Source organism: Peromyscus maniculatus, chromosome 6 (genome assembly GCF_049852395.1).
Source record: "Peromyscus maniculatus bairdii isolate BWxNUB_F1_BW_parent chromosome 6, HU_Pman_BW_mat_3.1, whole genome shotgun sequence".
Taxonomy (NCBI): domain Eukaryota; kingdom Metazoa; phylum Chordata; class Mammalia; order Rodentia; family Cricetidae; genus Peromyscus; species Peromyscus maniculatus.
In genome coordinates, this window is record NC_134857.1 from 88064111 (window position 1) to 88078976 (window position 14866).

General features: G+C 42.2%; 1 protein-coding gene across 2 annotated transcripts in view; it reads right to left on the reverse strand.

Moving 5' to 3' along the window:
- Positions 1-332: 332 nt before the first annotated feature.
- Positions 333-14866, reverse strand: part of Ahcyl1 (adenosylhomocysteinase like 1) — a 34997-nt gene continuing 20463 nt past the window's right edge. The window contains exons 2-17 of one of the 2 annotated variants that reach the window (XM_006979499.4): positions 14615-14726; positions 12313-12456; positions 11277-11377; positions 10746-10848; positions 9313-9407; positions 8393-8499; positions 7468-7584; positions 7179-7242; positions 6368-6456; positions 5922-5992; positions 5484-5578; positions 5306-5404; positions 4853-4921; positions 4349-4427; positions 2736-2856; positions 333-2305 (exon numbers count right to left, since the gene is read on the reverse strand). In XM_006979499.4, coding sequence (XP_006979561.1) covers positions 2299-2305; positions 2736-2856; positions 4349-4427; positions 4853-4921; positions 5306-5404; positions 5484-5578; positions 5922-5992; positions 6368-6456; positions 7179-7242; positions 7468-7584; positions 8393-8499; positions 9313-9407; positions 10746-10848; positions 11277-11377; positions 12313-12456; positions 14615-14726 — 1473 coding nt within the window. In that variant the 3' untranslated portion in view covers positions 333-2298. Of the gene's footprint in view, positions 2306-2731; positions 2857-4348; positions 4428-4852; positions 4922-5305; positions 5405-5483; positions 5579-5921; positions 5993-6367; positions 6457-7178; positions 7243-7467; positions 7585-8392; positions 8500-9312; positions 9408-10745; positions 10849-11276; positions 11378-12312; positions 12457-14614; positions 14727-14866 lie in introns of those variants that run through there. The other variant, XM_076574796.1, reaches the window with a different exon arrangement.

The following is a 14866-nucleotide window of genomic DNA, read 5'->3' on the forward strand; positions in this document are numbered from 1 at the left end:
CAATAACCCAAGCACCTTCCATTACGACCTACCTCCTAAAGGTTCCAGTGCACCTCTCAATAGTGACATCTGTCTTAATGCACAGACTTTTAGGAAGATATTCAACATCTAGGTCATAGCAACTTAAGACATTAATGACAGTAGGGTGTGGTGGTTTAAACCTATAGTTCCAGCTACTGGGAAGACTGAGTCAGGATGACTTGAGCCAAGAAGTCTAAGACCAGCTTATGTAAGACAGACCTTGTCTTCAAATGGCTTGTCTCATCTTAGGAAACAGGGTCTAATGAGATTTTGCTATTTAACCAAAAAAGGCACAAGACTACCAGTAAATCTTATATTTTTAATTGACTTTAATGATTATTGCTCATCTGCAAGGATTAATATTGCATTCATTAAAAATCATTCAATACAAAATGAATATTTTCCTCCCAAGTTGGTCTCCACATGTTCCCTCTGATGCCAGACATTTTCCAGTGTCCTTTGTTACATGGCTTGACAGAGACGAGCCCTTACCTATTATTCCTATGGACACAGTAATAGACACAGGACCAGAGGGCAGCAAGAACTGGGCCCCTTCCCTCCAGCAGAGCTGACCAGATGGATATACTGTTGTTGGCCAAGATAAGTCCCTACTGAATGTGGTGTTCTGACTGGCTGGTTAAGTGCCCTAGGAAAGGGTCTTTAAACGTTAGCATACATAGAGAAGAAAGCATGATCACATTGGCAAGGAGTGGGAAGGGACTGGGTAGGGAGGAACGGGAGAGGAAAGGCAAAGAAGTTTTGGCAAGCTAATTGTTCCCTGATAGAAAGGTACAGGGTAAAAGCTTTCCTTTCTTGTATTTCTGTCTTTGATGCCTGTTTCTCTGATCAGTGAAAAGAAGTAAATATTTCTAGTACCTAGAATTGACGAATAACCCATCTTTAAAGGATCACAGGCTAGAACACGTTGAGGACTTAACATCCTGGATAATTATATATAGCTCATTTGACCATGCAGAGATGCTGGCAAGCGGGGTGAGTGGCCTGGGAATCAATCTCCCTGATGTTTAGAGGGCCTCCTGGAATTATCTTGGAGCATGAATCAGGATTGTACTTTCTCTACCGACTCTTCCTTAAGATCTCAGCTTACAATTTTTTTATTTATTTTTTGTGGCAAGTGTCAATCAAAAGTGGCACCATGTCTATAAAATTAACACAAGACAAGGCCTACAGCTCTGGACAGATTATATAGTTGTATTTGTTTCACCTTGGCCCAATATATCATTCTTTCTCCCCATCTGTACAGATTTCCCTTCAAATGTTCAGGTTGCAGAAGCACAGCTGCCCACAAGTTTGCTCTTAAAGGATAAACCCTAAAGACAGGGCTCAGTGTTTTATACTGAGTAATGGCTCAAGAAATTGGCCGTCAGCATAAGCTGCATGAGGCAGAGCTAAGAAATTCTGCTTATGGCTCCAGTTCACTGATGCTATAAACTATGGGCTGGAAACATGAGGGGCGCATCAGAGTCTGAGACTAGTATTTTTCTAGCCTCAACTCTTCACACTTTGTTTCAAAGGTTCAAAGAGATATTGATAACCACCTGAGCTGTTCCTCAGTGTTAACACTAAAATTTTTCCTTAATTAAAAGAAATACAACAGAAATAAATGCTAAGGGACAAAATTCAACTTGACAGATGCAGTTTAGTTAAGAACTAGAACATGAGAGAAGGAAGGTGGAAGAAGGCAGGGCTGAACTACAAATCCTAGTGACCCTACTGAGTTCAACAGCACAGCTCTGCGCCAGACATGCCACCTCACACAGGAAACGGGGCTGAGAGTGTCTGGGGAAGTTGACATGCACCACCTACATCTAACCCACCTGGCTGGGAAGTACCGTCCTGGCTCTTCTGAAGGGCTGAAAGAGCACCAGTTCCAGCAGCTAGGACACTGGCTCCTTTAAGGCAATTTAGACACTGCAGACTGTTCCACATAGAAGACACCTTGGCATCTTTTGTTAATGTGGTAATTAAATATAACCAAAGTCCCCAGAAGTGGTTCAAGAATCAACTTTCTGGGCTGCAGAGTTACCCTTCTTTAGTGACTAGGGTGAGAAACCTTCAACCTCAGTTTCACCTACAGAGCCATGGGGCAAGTTCCTGTGTGGTCTGCAAAACTTGAATGACAGATGAGAAAACAAAAATGAAATTATAGAAAAAAAAAATCAAAAGGAAAGTAATAAGAAGAAAAGAAAAGTTATCTTAAAAAATATTCTATTTGAGTTGGGTGGTTCATGTGGACTGGTCACTGTAATACATCCATTAGTATCTGAAAAGAGAGAGACAGACTAGTTAACATGCTTTCTATATGAGAACCAAGAGATTGGCTACAGCATCTTCTCCAAGCTTCCTCCCAGCCCAGACTGGGGGGTTCCTACATGGGTTCCTCCTGGGATGGGGCTCCCCTTCTAAAACTGTAGAATCCTCTTAGTTCTTTACACTTATTGGTAGATACATAACTTCTCTACCTTGTTAATTTGGTATTCTGCAGGGCTGGGGACGGAAGCCAGGGAGCATCTCCCTGGGCTAGGCAAACATGCCAATATGGAACCACCGGGCCATTCATTACCTGCTAATCTGCAGCGGTGGCCTCATTCTCTTCATTATCAGGCACGACCCATCTTTACTGAAGAAAGGTGGCTATACTGGCTGATCTAACATTGGGGACAAGGGCTTTTCACTGCTTTCTCCCAAGTTACCTGTAATAATTAGGTTTGAATGGCCCATTTTTGTTGAGTCCCAGATACTTGGCTTGGTCATCTGTCAGCTCTGTCAGGTGGGCATCGAATGACGGCAGGTGCAGGCTGGCAACATACTCATCTAGGGAAGGAAGCAGCGGGGGCAGGAGACTTGTCAGATGCGCCTCCTAGGATAGAGCCTCCCTCTATTTTCAGTTCTTATAGCTACTTAGGAAGAGGGCAGGATGAAATAACCCTGAAAAAATTCACAACTTGAAATATTTGCTTAATTAAGAAAACTTTCAAAGCTGCATTTCTGGGAAATTACTTTAGCACCATCTACCAGGTCAGTAAATGGGGTGTCTTATACTTCCCCATCTTTCTCTGTCAGATTTTGGCTTCACCTGAGAGGTTACCAAGTCATATACTGCACTCAGCTTCCTGTGGCAACTTCCTTAACTAGATTAAACTATAAAATCATGAGTCACAAAGATGATTCCAGGAGGCTCAAAAGAGCCTACTGTCACTGACATTTATTTAGGATAGGAGTCCTAAAGCCACAAATTTTAGGTTCATGGATTTCTAAGGCACATGTTTAGTACTGTTTCATAGATGAACTTTCCTAACTTTTATGAATACAATTTCTTAAAAAAATAAATAAATCTAGAGGCTAGAGAGATGGCTCAGCAGTTAAGGCACTGGCTGTTCTTTCTAGACTCAGGTTCGATTCCCAGCATCATCCATGTGGCAGCTCAAACCATCTGTAACTCCAGTTCTAGGCAAGCTGATACCCATTTTTGGCTTTGACAAGCAACAGTCATGCCTGTGGTCAGATATACATATAGGCAAAATACCCATACACATAAAAAAAATTAAATGATAACAACAAATCCAAAAGCAATTTGAGGTAAGCCATTTGAAGAAAACAGAGTAAGAATTTAAATTTTTTTTTTTATGTGTATCCATCTTTACCTGCATGTTTGGACCACATGTGTGCCTGGTGCTCATCAAGCCCAGAAGAGGGCACTGGGTCTGTTGGAACTGAAGTTACAGATGGTTGAGAGCCACCATGTGGGTGCTGGGACCTGAGCCTGGGTCCTCTGCAAAAGTAGCAAGTGCTCTTAATCACCAGCATCTCTCCAGCCAGCAAGTTGTTTTTTAGCTTAAAGCCAGGCATTTGGACTGGCTGTAAGTTATGGGTTGGGTACCACTACGCAGAAAGGCAAAGGACTAGAGATGGTTCACGCCACATGAGCAAAGTGTAAGTGCTCCTATGGGGGTGCAGAAGGTTGAGAAAGAGGATGGGTAATACAACTTGTTTCTGTTTCTCTCACTTTGGTCTAGGTTGTACTTAGTTGCACTGGGAAGTCTGCTGAGCTTTGGAAGGGTACCTGAGGATAAGAACATCTTCCTTATTTAGCTCAGATTCTTACTAAATTCTATAAAATACACAATATTATTCTCATGCTATTACTCATGGAGGCTCCTGGTGCTAACAGAACATCTTCCGAGGCCAAACATCTAGTAAGCACTAGAAGAGCAATCAGAACCCCGACTCTACATCTTTTTAGGAAAGTCATTTTACAAACCACGCAGCCAACCAGGATCAATGCAGGTGTCAGTTTTTCACTCACCCATTTTCTTAGGAAGTAAGTACACATCCTGTTTGTAGCGTCCCTCCGGTGCATTATAGAGTTCTATGAGTGCCAAAGCCTAAGGTGGGGAAGGGACAGAGGACACAGCACTTCTTAGAAGGGACATAATGTAAAGCTAGGTTTAACAGTGCTTTAGGATAAGCATGACAGTAATTGATCATCCTGAGAGCACCCACGACTCTGCCTGAGATACAGGCTAGCTGAAGTAAAAGGAAGTGATGTTTTTGGTGATGTTTTTGTTTAGCTTCTAACCAAAGAGCAAACTAAACATAACTAAGCTGGAACACTAAAATTTCCATTGAGCAGTCAATTCCGACACAATCACTAATGCTCTTCAGAGGAGAAAGTGTAAGCATCAACAACTTAGGATACAGAAAAAGGTAACAGGCCGGTAAGAACGTACAGTACACCCACGAGAACCCTGACCTGTGCTGTGCCCAGCTGCACACGTCTCTGTGGAGAAGCGGGCATCTTGTCACGTACCTGTGTTGTAGCTGTGATGGAGAGAACAAAGGTGGGAACGGTGGAGCAGCTCAAATTGAGTAAACGACCCTGGGAGGGAAGAGAGAGCCGGGATGAGCTGCTGCCCTTCTCTCGGGTTCTCATGGTCCCTGTGTCAAGCAGACACAGGAAAGGCTTTACACCTCTATGCACTCCACTTGAGAGGAAGAATTCCAGTTTCAGATCACGACTCCAGGAGTTACAGGCTTTATATCTGCGTGAAGGCTGAACTCAGCCAAGGGCAGGAAACAGTGTGTGTACTTAGCAAAAAGGAGTTTTTCCTGGAGTGCTTCTCTTTCAGGGGACAGACAATTGGGGAAATACACCCCTATCTGAAGACAAATTCAGGGGAACACAGGCCCTAGTACTTCCCACTGCCTCCCCTTCCTTACTCTGTGGATCTAGTATCCTGCCATAGTCTCTGGTGTGTATTACCTCTGCAAGAAGGACGACCCGTTTGCCATCAGGCCAAATGACATGGTCCACCTGAGAACGTACTCGCTCCCATGTTAGCTCTGGAGTGCGGAGGCTGGTCTGGAAGGAAGAACAGACAGTTTGTTGTGACTCTAGTGAAGTGCAGAGGGAAGCGTAACTCTAATGGAGAGAACCTCACCACATCGATTTCCGTGTTGGAGTGGCCCATGTTGCATACGATGCAACTATTTTTCATTCGGTCCAAGTGCTCCCGTGTCACTACATTCTTGTTTCCTAAAGTAAAGAAGAACGGCTGAAGAAAACGATGCTGGCACGACAGTACCAGCTATTTCCAACTAAAACCAGGGAGACATTTGCTACCATCAAAGAGCTTGCACACACTGTGAGAAAAACGTGTACAGCAAAAGCTTGAGTGCAATTATTTGGATTTAAGACCAAGTAATATGAAAAATCACCAAGGGAAAAAGCTCTTTCTTTTGGAAAATGTTAAAAGTTCTGAGAACTTACTCTGAGACTTCACACACTGAGCACAGGTCTTACCTTCTGTGTCCCTTTTGAGATTTAGCTTGAGAGTTAACATTGCTCTCTCTACATATACCAAAGCACTGCTACTCACCTGTGCAAGTTATTACAACATCCACCTGCCGGATGACCTCATTTAGCTTCACCACCCTGAAGCCATCCATGCTGGAAGGAAAGAAAGCAACACTGTAAGCAAAGAAAAGTAAGTGTGTGTGTGTGTCTGTGTGTGTGTGAAAACTTTCTGAAACAGTCACAAAATTAGACAACAAAATCCCCTTCTGAAGCAAAAGCTAATGCTATCTCCCAGAAGTGGTGATAAGCTATACTAAACTACACACTGGCTTCTGCCGAGTCCCAAGAGTCTACATAAGAAGAAAAAGATGTCAAGAGGCCCTAGAAAAGCACGAAGGCCCTAGAATAAGTGTGAAGGGAACAAAGCCATATTACTCTTCTCTTCCTGGGAGACTTCTACAAAAACCAACCCTCAGAAATGTCAAGCACCCAAATCAATCTACCAGACTGTCATTACTCTGTCCTTACCAGGCCTGCAGAGCACAGATGGGGTCAATTTCTGTGATGTAGACAATTGCTCCAAGGGCCTTGAGAGCGGCACAGCAGCCCTTTCCTACCTGCAGAACACAGGAAAGGCAAAGCTGCCAGGTCTAACAAGACTTGGTCATGGGGCAGACAAGCTCTCGAGGAGGTAGGAATTAGCCTCCTTTAAATTACTCATCATTTAGTGAACACTTCAAGCCCAGCTGGAGCAGAGAGAACCCCAAAGCAGGTTGTCAACTTCAATTAGGGGTAATTTAAAAGACATGCTGTAACAAGAGCTGGGGAGAGGGAGGCTTTGGGTAACAGTTACCATTATGGAAACAAGACCAAACAAGAACAACTCTGAGTTCTTGCTCCACAAAAACCTGGGAAACTTGCTTGCAATGTGTCCACTGACAGCCAGCAGCACAAGAACTTGAGGGGATCACTGCTGAAGACAATAAGACTTCCTAGAACCTATTCCAGTTTAGAGACATTCAACTACAAGGTCATGTCAGTTTCTCCATTCTAATACAAGTCAGAAAATGGGGATAAAATAATGCTACTTATTCACTTGAATTGTATTTCAAAAAAAGTTATAAGTAGGGGGGCAATAATGCTGGCATCAGTCAAGACAAACTGGTGAAATATGAAAATTCAATACATGCTATACCTTTAATTCATGAATACAAAATTGACTTCTGACACTATTTTCAAGCACAGTATCGAAAAACATACTTTGACCAATTCATCAATGTTTCTAGACTAAGCCCTTTTAATAAGAAAAAACAAGAGACACGGGGGCCCAGCTATTTACCTCACCGTAACCACACACCACCACTTGTTTCCCACCAAACATCACATCTGTGGTCCTCTTCAGGCTGTGGAAACAGACAACGGCTCAACTCAATCCCTTTGTAACAAATTAAAGTGTAGGGCAATGCCCAGGAGAAATTCATTTGGAAGATGGCTGAGGTCAGTCAGAAACGGGCCACTTCAATAACATGTAAAGGAGGGAGACCACAGAGGCAAGCTGTAGGTATCAGACTATGTCAAACAAAACCCACTGGTCCCCTGTAGGTCTGTATATACATGTATCAACATACCCATCCAAAATGGACTCTCGGCAGCAGTACAAGTTATCAAACTTCTGTTTGGTAACAGAATCATTGACATTCATGGCTGGAACACAGAGCTTCCCAGCTTTGGAGAGCTGATACAGCCTAAAGGGAGAAGAAGCCACAAAAACAAACACACGCCAAGTTAGGTGACAAAACAGTACACAGCAAAATCTGCTTCAAGTGCCACGCTGCCCTCCCTCCTTAGTGTTATTTATCGCCCAAGTCTGATTTGGAAACATGATTATTTTCTTGTCATCTCTCCTCAACTCATTTTCTTCTATCTTTATCCTTTAATTTTGGAAGGAAAGTAAACATTTTTCAGTTGAAGTAATTTAATTTACTGCACTTCCACAAAGAGAACATGATATCCTTAGGCCAGCATTTTTCTAACTTGAAACACTCATGCCTACTTCTGGTAAACAAAGATTACGATGATTTTGATGTGGTTTACTGTGTCTGTGAGAGCAATCACGTGCAATGTGCCCCCAGCAGAGGAATACTCCTAGACATCACTTAGTTATTTCCACCAAGCCAAGAGTATGTCTCCAGTTTTACTTTGTTGCATCACATGTGGTTTTTCAATAGGCTTTCCCTCCATATTTAAAATATAAGATTATAATACAACATTGAGTACAATTTTTCCAAGACACAATCCTCCCTACACCCCTTTCCCCAAGTAATTAATAATTAATTACTCAGTGGAGTAAATGGGAGATAAAAACATGTGAATTAGAATCTGGAAAAAGTTCCTAAGGTCACTTTGATTTTCAAAGGTGAAAACTCAGTTTTATCTAAGGAAGACACTCCCACTTAGTTCTTCTAAGTCTGAAACACAGCCCTGAAGCCTAGAGAGACCAGAAGAATCTGATGAGGCAAGGACACAAGGGGCAGCTACTCCAGAATCTGTTACCTGTGAACACCAGTCACGCTCTCTTCCACAATGCCTCGGATCTTCTTAAACACGTTTGGATACTTCTTATAAACCCAGTGGGTTAAGTCTCCCCCATCATCCAGGATCTACAGAACAGCCAGAAGACTTCTATGGGCATTCAGGCTGCTAGAGCTAGGGGGAACTTTGAGCCCACTTTCTACACTAGTGAGAGAGCCCTGCATGTTTTGGAAGAGCACTTCTTAAAGCTCCACAGAGTAGGCTTAGACAGTGGAAACAGAGTTAAATCTGTTGGTGTAAAGTGGTTAAAAGAATTCCTAAATGTGTTCTAGGCTACAGTGGAAAGGTGTTTTTTTGTTTTTTGTTTTTGTTTTTTTTAAAGACTGATTTTTGCTATGTTGCTCAGGCTGGTCTAAAACTCCTGAGCGATCAAATACTCTCCTCCTGCTTCAGCCTCTCAAATGCTGGGATTACAGGCATGCACAACCACGCCCAGCTACAGTGAACAAATTTTACAAATCATGGACTCATTTTCAGTCTAGTTGAAATATACAGCTCCTCTGAATCCAAAAGGAGAGCCGGAGCAGGAAGGTAAGAAACACAACTCCTTCTCCAAAGAGGGGCCACATCACTTCCTCCTGTTCATTTTGCTGTGTTTCGAGCCATGTGTCCACCTAAGCTTACCCTTCCCCCACCTTTCCATTCAGTACTCAGAGCCTTTTTTCCTTTCTTTCTTTTTTGTTTCTCTTGGTGCTGGAGATTGAATCCAGGGCCTTGTGCGTCTCAGCCTCATACTGAGTAGGTATTGTGCTATAAACACTTTAGCAACAGAATCAGTAAATAAGACCAAACATACAAAAATATATGTAGGGAACCATGCTTTAAGGGAGAAAAGCAAATAAATCCATAGTCAAAAGTATGGGATGGACATGAATCATTACCATGTTGGCTTGCCACCCATCCATGTTGACACAGCGGTCAATGCACCACCAGAAATCATCTTCGGACTCGCCCTTCCAAGCAAACACTGCAACTCCTACGGAGACAGAGAGAAATCAGCTCATTTTCCTTTGAGGTATCTTACATCCATCATACCACTTTCTAAGATCCACGTGAGAACGGAAGGCAAAAGGAACAATTCTGAAGAGGGAAAACTTAAAAGTAAAAGTCAAATAGGACTTTCAGTTCAGAAATTACTTTAGCTGAGAAATTAAGAGATTTTTGTTTTAAAAGTATCTGAAGCCATAAAGGCCAATTTTGCACTTTACATTGCATCTTAAGGAGGTAAAATGAAATATGAAAAAGCTCCTTCTAGAGCACTGTACATCAGCAGACATCTCAAAATAATTTAAATGCTCAATTCTAGGGAAATGAGGAACTAAAATCATGTGACCATATAAATGAATGATGTGGTCAGTTTTTAGTAGTACGAAAAAAATCACTTCTGAAAATGCAATGTTTAGGTTATAAAAATGTAAACATACTAAGATTTGGTTCACCAATATAATGCATAGGGAGCAGCTTGTCAAATCTTGTTATTTTGAATTTCCTAAATCTTCTACAATAAACACTTATCACAGAAAAAAATTAGACAAAGTCCTATAATGTGAGTTTCTAAAGATCCTAGGAAGGTGGAAATTCCTCATACAAACTTCATGGTGATGTTTTTCTGAATATTTTTAGAATAAAAATTTTTATTTTTAATTAATTAAACTCACCAGCACATACATTTTAGTACACTACTGAATACCAAATAAATAATTAACTATCAATATAAAAGACAATGTTTACAGTGTTCTCTCAAAATTGATAAAACTTTTGGGGAGAAGAGACCAGCTAAACTCACAAGTTTAATATTTTTTCCCTCATCCATTTCACATTAGAATCAAGCATTTCCTTGTGTTTTTTTTTTAAAGTACACCTTGATTTTAGCATAAATTTCTTCTTGTTCTCTCCACCCTGCTGGTGGTGTTGGGATGTAATTCACTGTTGTACTTACTGCATGCCAGGGAAATAGTCCATCACTGAGCTTCATCTCCAGCTCTATTATTTTAAGACTGCCCAAATTTAGCTGGGCAGCAGTGGCACACACCTTTAATCCCAGCACTCTGGGAGGCAGAGGCAGGTGGATCTCTGTGAGTTCCAAGCCAGCCTGGTCTACAGAGCGAGTTCCAGGACAGGCTCCACAGCTACAGAGAAACCCTGTCTTGGAAAAATAAAAATAAAAAAACAACCAAAAGGAAAAAAAAAAAAAGGGTGCCCAAATGTATAGTTCTCAGGCACACATGGTATGACAATTTTGGCATGTATTAATTACCTGATGCCAAACTGTTTTTTTTTTTTTTTTTTTTTTTTTCCAAAAAGTGGAACTTACCAGCTTCAGCCAGTGCTGCAGCTACTTCATTTTGAGTTGAATAGATGTTGCAAGCAGACCAGCGGCACTGGGCCCCCAGGGCACAAAGTGTCTCAATCAAGACCTATGTGGATGTACAGAAAGACTGGGTGAGGAAGAGCGGGGCTACCCAGGAGCAGGGGCCAAACCTCAGCAAGAACACAGTATCTGTAACTCACAGCAGTTGGCCCTACACTGCAGAGTTACACAAAGGCACAATTCAGCTGTGTGGCACAACATTACTTAACTATATCCGAAAAGTTATGTTCCTCAAAGTCTTAAAACATTTTTATATCAATCATTTTACATCCTCCTAAGTCGGGTATGCTAAAAATGGGTTTAGTATATGAACAAAAGTAAAACATGCTACATCATTGGACAGGGAGATCCTCTTCTATGTAATAGCATTTGGATTGGCTAGGTAGGAAGAAAAAGCGTATTTATTTTTAATAAAAAAAAAAATTTCTTCCCTTTTATACCAGAAGTCCCTCTGTTTTCTTCCAACAAACTCACCGCTGTCTGGGCCGTGATGTGTGTACAGCCCACTATTTTAGCACCAGCCAAAGGCTTCTCTCCCTGAGCACGTTTCCTGAGTGAAATCAGAGCAGACATGTCTGTGGAAGAACAAAGGATCTGAGCCAGGTCCACACTACCAACATCATTCGATCCTGCCCAGCCACAGTCAGGGCTGGGTCTGCTGAGACATGGTGAGATGGGGTAGAACACGCCAAGTGCATTTCCCTGATGACAAGAGGCTTCACCGATGGAGTAACTGGAGAGCTACAATGTAAGTAACTGGCAGGTCTTGTTTCTGCTTCATCTATACAAAGGACTGAGCAGAGAATGGACTAAACTTTCAAAACTGGCCAAAGTAGACACAGTGAGTCTCCCCAGTCATTAAGAGGAGAGGGAAGCAGTTATGGACAGACTTCCGAATGTCCTCATAAAACCATGAGGAATGACTGTGACTTCAGTGGGAGACACTCGCAACTATTTTTCTCTGCTGTCTTACCCTAGCCTGTCAAGCTCGCAGTACGAAACACACTTTCAACATTAAAAAAAAAGAGCAGAGACTCTTGGGAGTAGTGTAGTGGAATAGAGAAACCAAGATTCAGCTGACTGCCAGTGCCTTTTACTTTGTTCCAGTAGAGGGTGCCTAGGACTTAAGGAGACCCCAGGCTACCACAACCTTAGCTTAGAACCCTGCCACATCAGCAACTTCTGGGAAAGCTGGTTCTCTGGTATTGGCAGCTACAAGAATATCCCACATAACTAACCACTATGTTGTGGTCCAACATTTGCTGACTACGCACTGTAGATCTGTGAATATGGTGTCATGATGAGGAAAACAGAAACCACTCTATAATTACCGTACACTGGGAAAAGGGAAAAAGGAAAACAAACGTAAGAATCCTAAGGCTCGGTTCCCACATAGGGAGAAGTGTTTACCCGAAGGCTGGGAAACCATCTTCTCCAGGGCACTTACTGCCCAGGTCCTGAGAAGAGGTACGAAGGGTGCTTCTGGTCCTCCACTCACTCCCTTCTTTACCTTGCTCTGCAATCTCAATCTCCCGGCGTCCAAACTCTGCCTGCTTGATGTTCTTCACACAGAAATTGCTGCTGCCCTTCGAGTTGGTTTGCTGCTTCTCTCGGGGGGAAACCTCATCATCAGAGCTGTCTGTGTAGGATGCAGCTAGAGCCAGCAAAGACACAGGGAGAGAAAAACCTATTGGTCCAAATTCCACTGAGTGCAGCCCCCCAGGGACTCTCATTAAGTGAAGAGAACATTTTTAATTGCAAGTCCTCTCACGTCATCAGTTCTGCTCCTCCAGGCTCTAACAGCTGGTGTGAATGAAACTGCATCTCTTAGCACTGCAGTTCTCCCACCCATCCCAATGACAGTGTGCCACCGTGTCTGTGATAAAGAACTACAGAGCCTAATCCTATACCGCCTGTGGTGACCCCACATAACAGTGACTGCAACCAGATCCCACAAAAATGGGGTAACAGGAATAAAGCATGCTATTTCTCTAGGTCACTGGTTCTCACACATCTATCAGAATGACCTGCTTCTTAAAAGTCTAGATTGCCAGTTTCCTGGCCAATGTTTCCATTGGTAGGTTTTGGGAGGTGCTCAGGAAACAGCATTCCCATCAAGTTCCTAGGTGCTGCTTCTGAGAACTACTGATGTAGATGACAGCAATTCTTAAGGGATTTTATACCAGGTTGTGCTCATGGAATACAGATAATGACGGAAAACAAGCAGATCTGACAGCTTTGAGAAAAAGTCTGTCAAGAAGATAAATCCGAGATAAAAGCTTCACATAAAACTGAATGTTTTCCTGGTCAACATTCTGGCCACTGGACTAATAATGCTCTCTTATGGACAGAAGTCCAGGCAACCCAAACACTACTAAAGGCCATTTTCTCCACCCTATAAATTCAGCTCTGTTCCAATGGGTTTCTATAAGATGACCATCAAGACCTCTGAAAATGTCACTCATTCCATCTCTATTCCTTCCAGAACTCCATTTTTCCATGTCAGATTTTCTTGTCTGTTTAGCTGCACCTGCTCTGCTTACCACATTAATTTTGTCTGTCACTTCAAGATACCTTTTCATTTAGGACAGCCATTATATTTGGGATTGTTTCTTGTGTTTTAGTCCCCACAGGATCCACCCAACCATATTACAACAGTATACCCTGTATACCTACATTTATTTGTTCTTCTTTGCCTGTCCTGACTATACTGGTTGGGTTCTCAGTGGCACAGTGAAGAGATAAATTTTCTTTGATAGTTGCTTTTTTACATTTCTTAAACCTCACATCCAGCCTTAAAGTTAATAATACAATGCAAGCAATACTGGTAACAGACAATGAAGGGCTTTTCATACAAATCCTTCATTAACTCTAATAGCAATCTGAACCTTGGGCAGGTCTCCTAATCTTTTAACTCTTTCTTTTGTTGAATGATGAAGAAGTGGTATTAGATGCCTTTAATGTCTCCTCCAGACTCACTTTCTGCAATTCAAAAGCTTTTGGGAATGTATGTGTGTACAGAGATGTCAACCTCAGTTATTTCATCACAGTGCCACTCACCTTTTTTTTTTTAAGGGTCCCTCACTGGGAACTGGAGCTCACTGATTAGGTTAGGACAGGCACCTGGCCAGCCCATGATTACAAGAATGCATCACCACACCTGGCTTTTTAGGTGGGTGCTGAGGGTTGAACTCAGGTCCTCACACCTGCACAGTAAGTCTTTCATTGCGCCATCTCCCCAGCCTCTCATCAGCCTTTCCAGTTACTTTCTAATACTTTCTCTGTAGCTGAGACAGGCATAGTTAGACCAGAATGAAGACTTTCTCCAGATGGCTAAGACAGGAGGGGAGGGAAACAGCTGGAACCACATCACAGTACTTTATTTATATCTCCACTCCAGGAGTTAACAGGGGAAGACATGTCAACATAAAGGGTAATCTTGTAAATAAAAGGAGACAAAATACTAGTTTTATTGTCATAATTCAAGCAGTCTTAGTGACAAGAAGAAAAACCCAAGTGGAAGAATATATTTTATACAATTACGTTTAAAAGTGTATTTCTTTTTAAATGCTGGTTTTGAAAGTCAAAATTCCACTGATTCTCCCCCTTGCTAATGTGGACACAGGAACTTCCCAATACCACCAACTGGATAATGGTCACAGACCACACAGAAACTGCCTGGGAAAGAAAGTCTCAACAAAAGCATCCTTAGCTACAAGTCTTACTATAATGGATTTTCACATTCTAGGTAAGTGAAGAGCACTAGGTAGTGAACACGAAGAGGTAAGAGAGGATATGAAGTTCATACCTACCCGAACTGTAGCTGTCTGTGGAGGACTGTGAGATGGAGCGAGACAAAGATCTCCGGCCAGTCTTAGTTGGGAATTTGGTGAACTCCTGCATGTCATCAGCAAACTGGATTTGCTAGAAGAGAAAAGTAAACAGCCGAAAACTTAGTACAAGGAAATTCTATGGATTTTATTTATCATGTGTGTGCACACACGTGGAATCAGAAGACAAACTGTGGGAGTCAGTTCTTTCCTTCCACCATGTAGGTCCTGGGG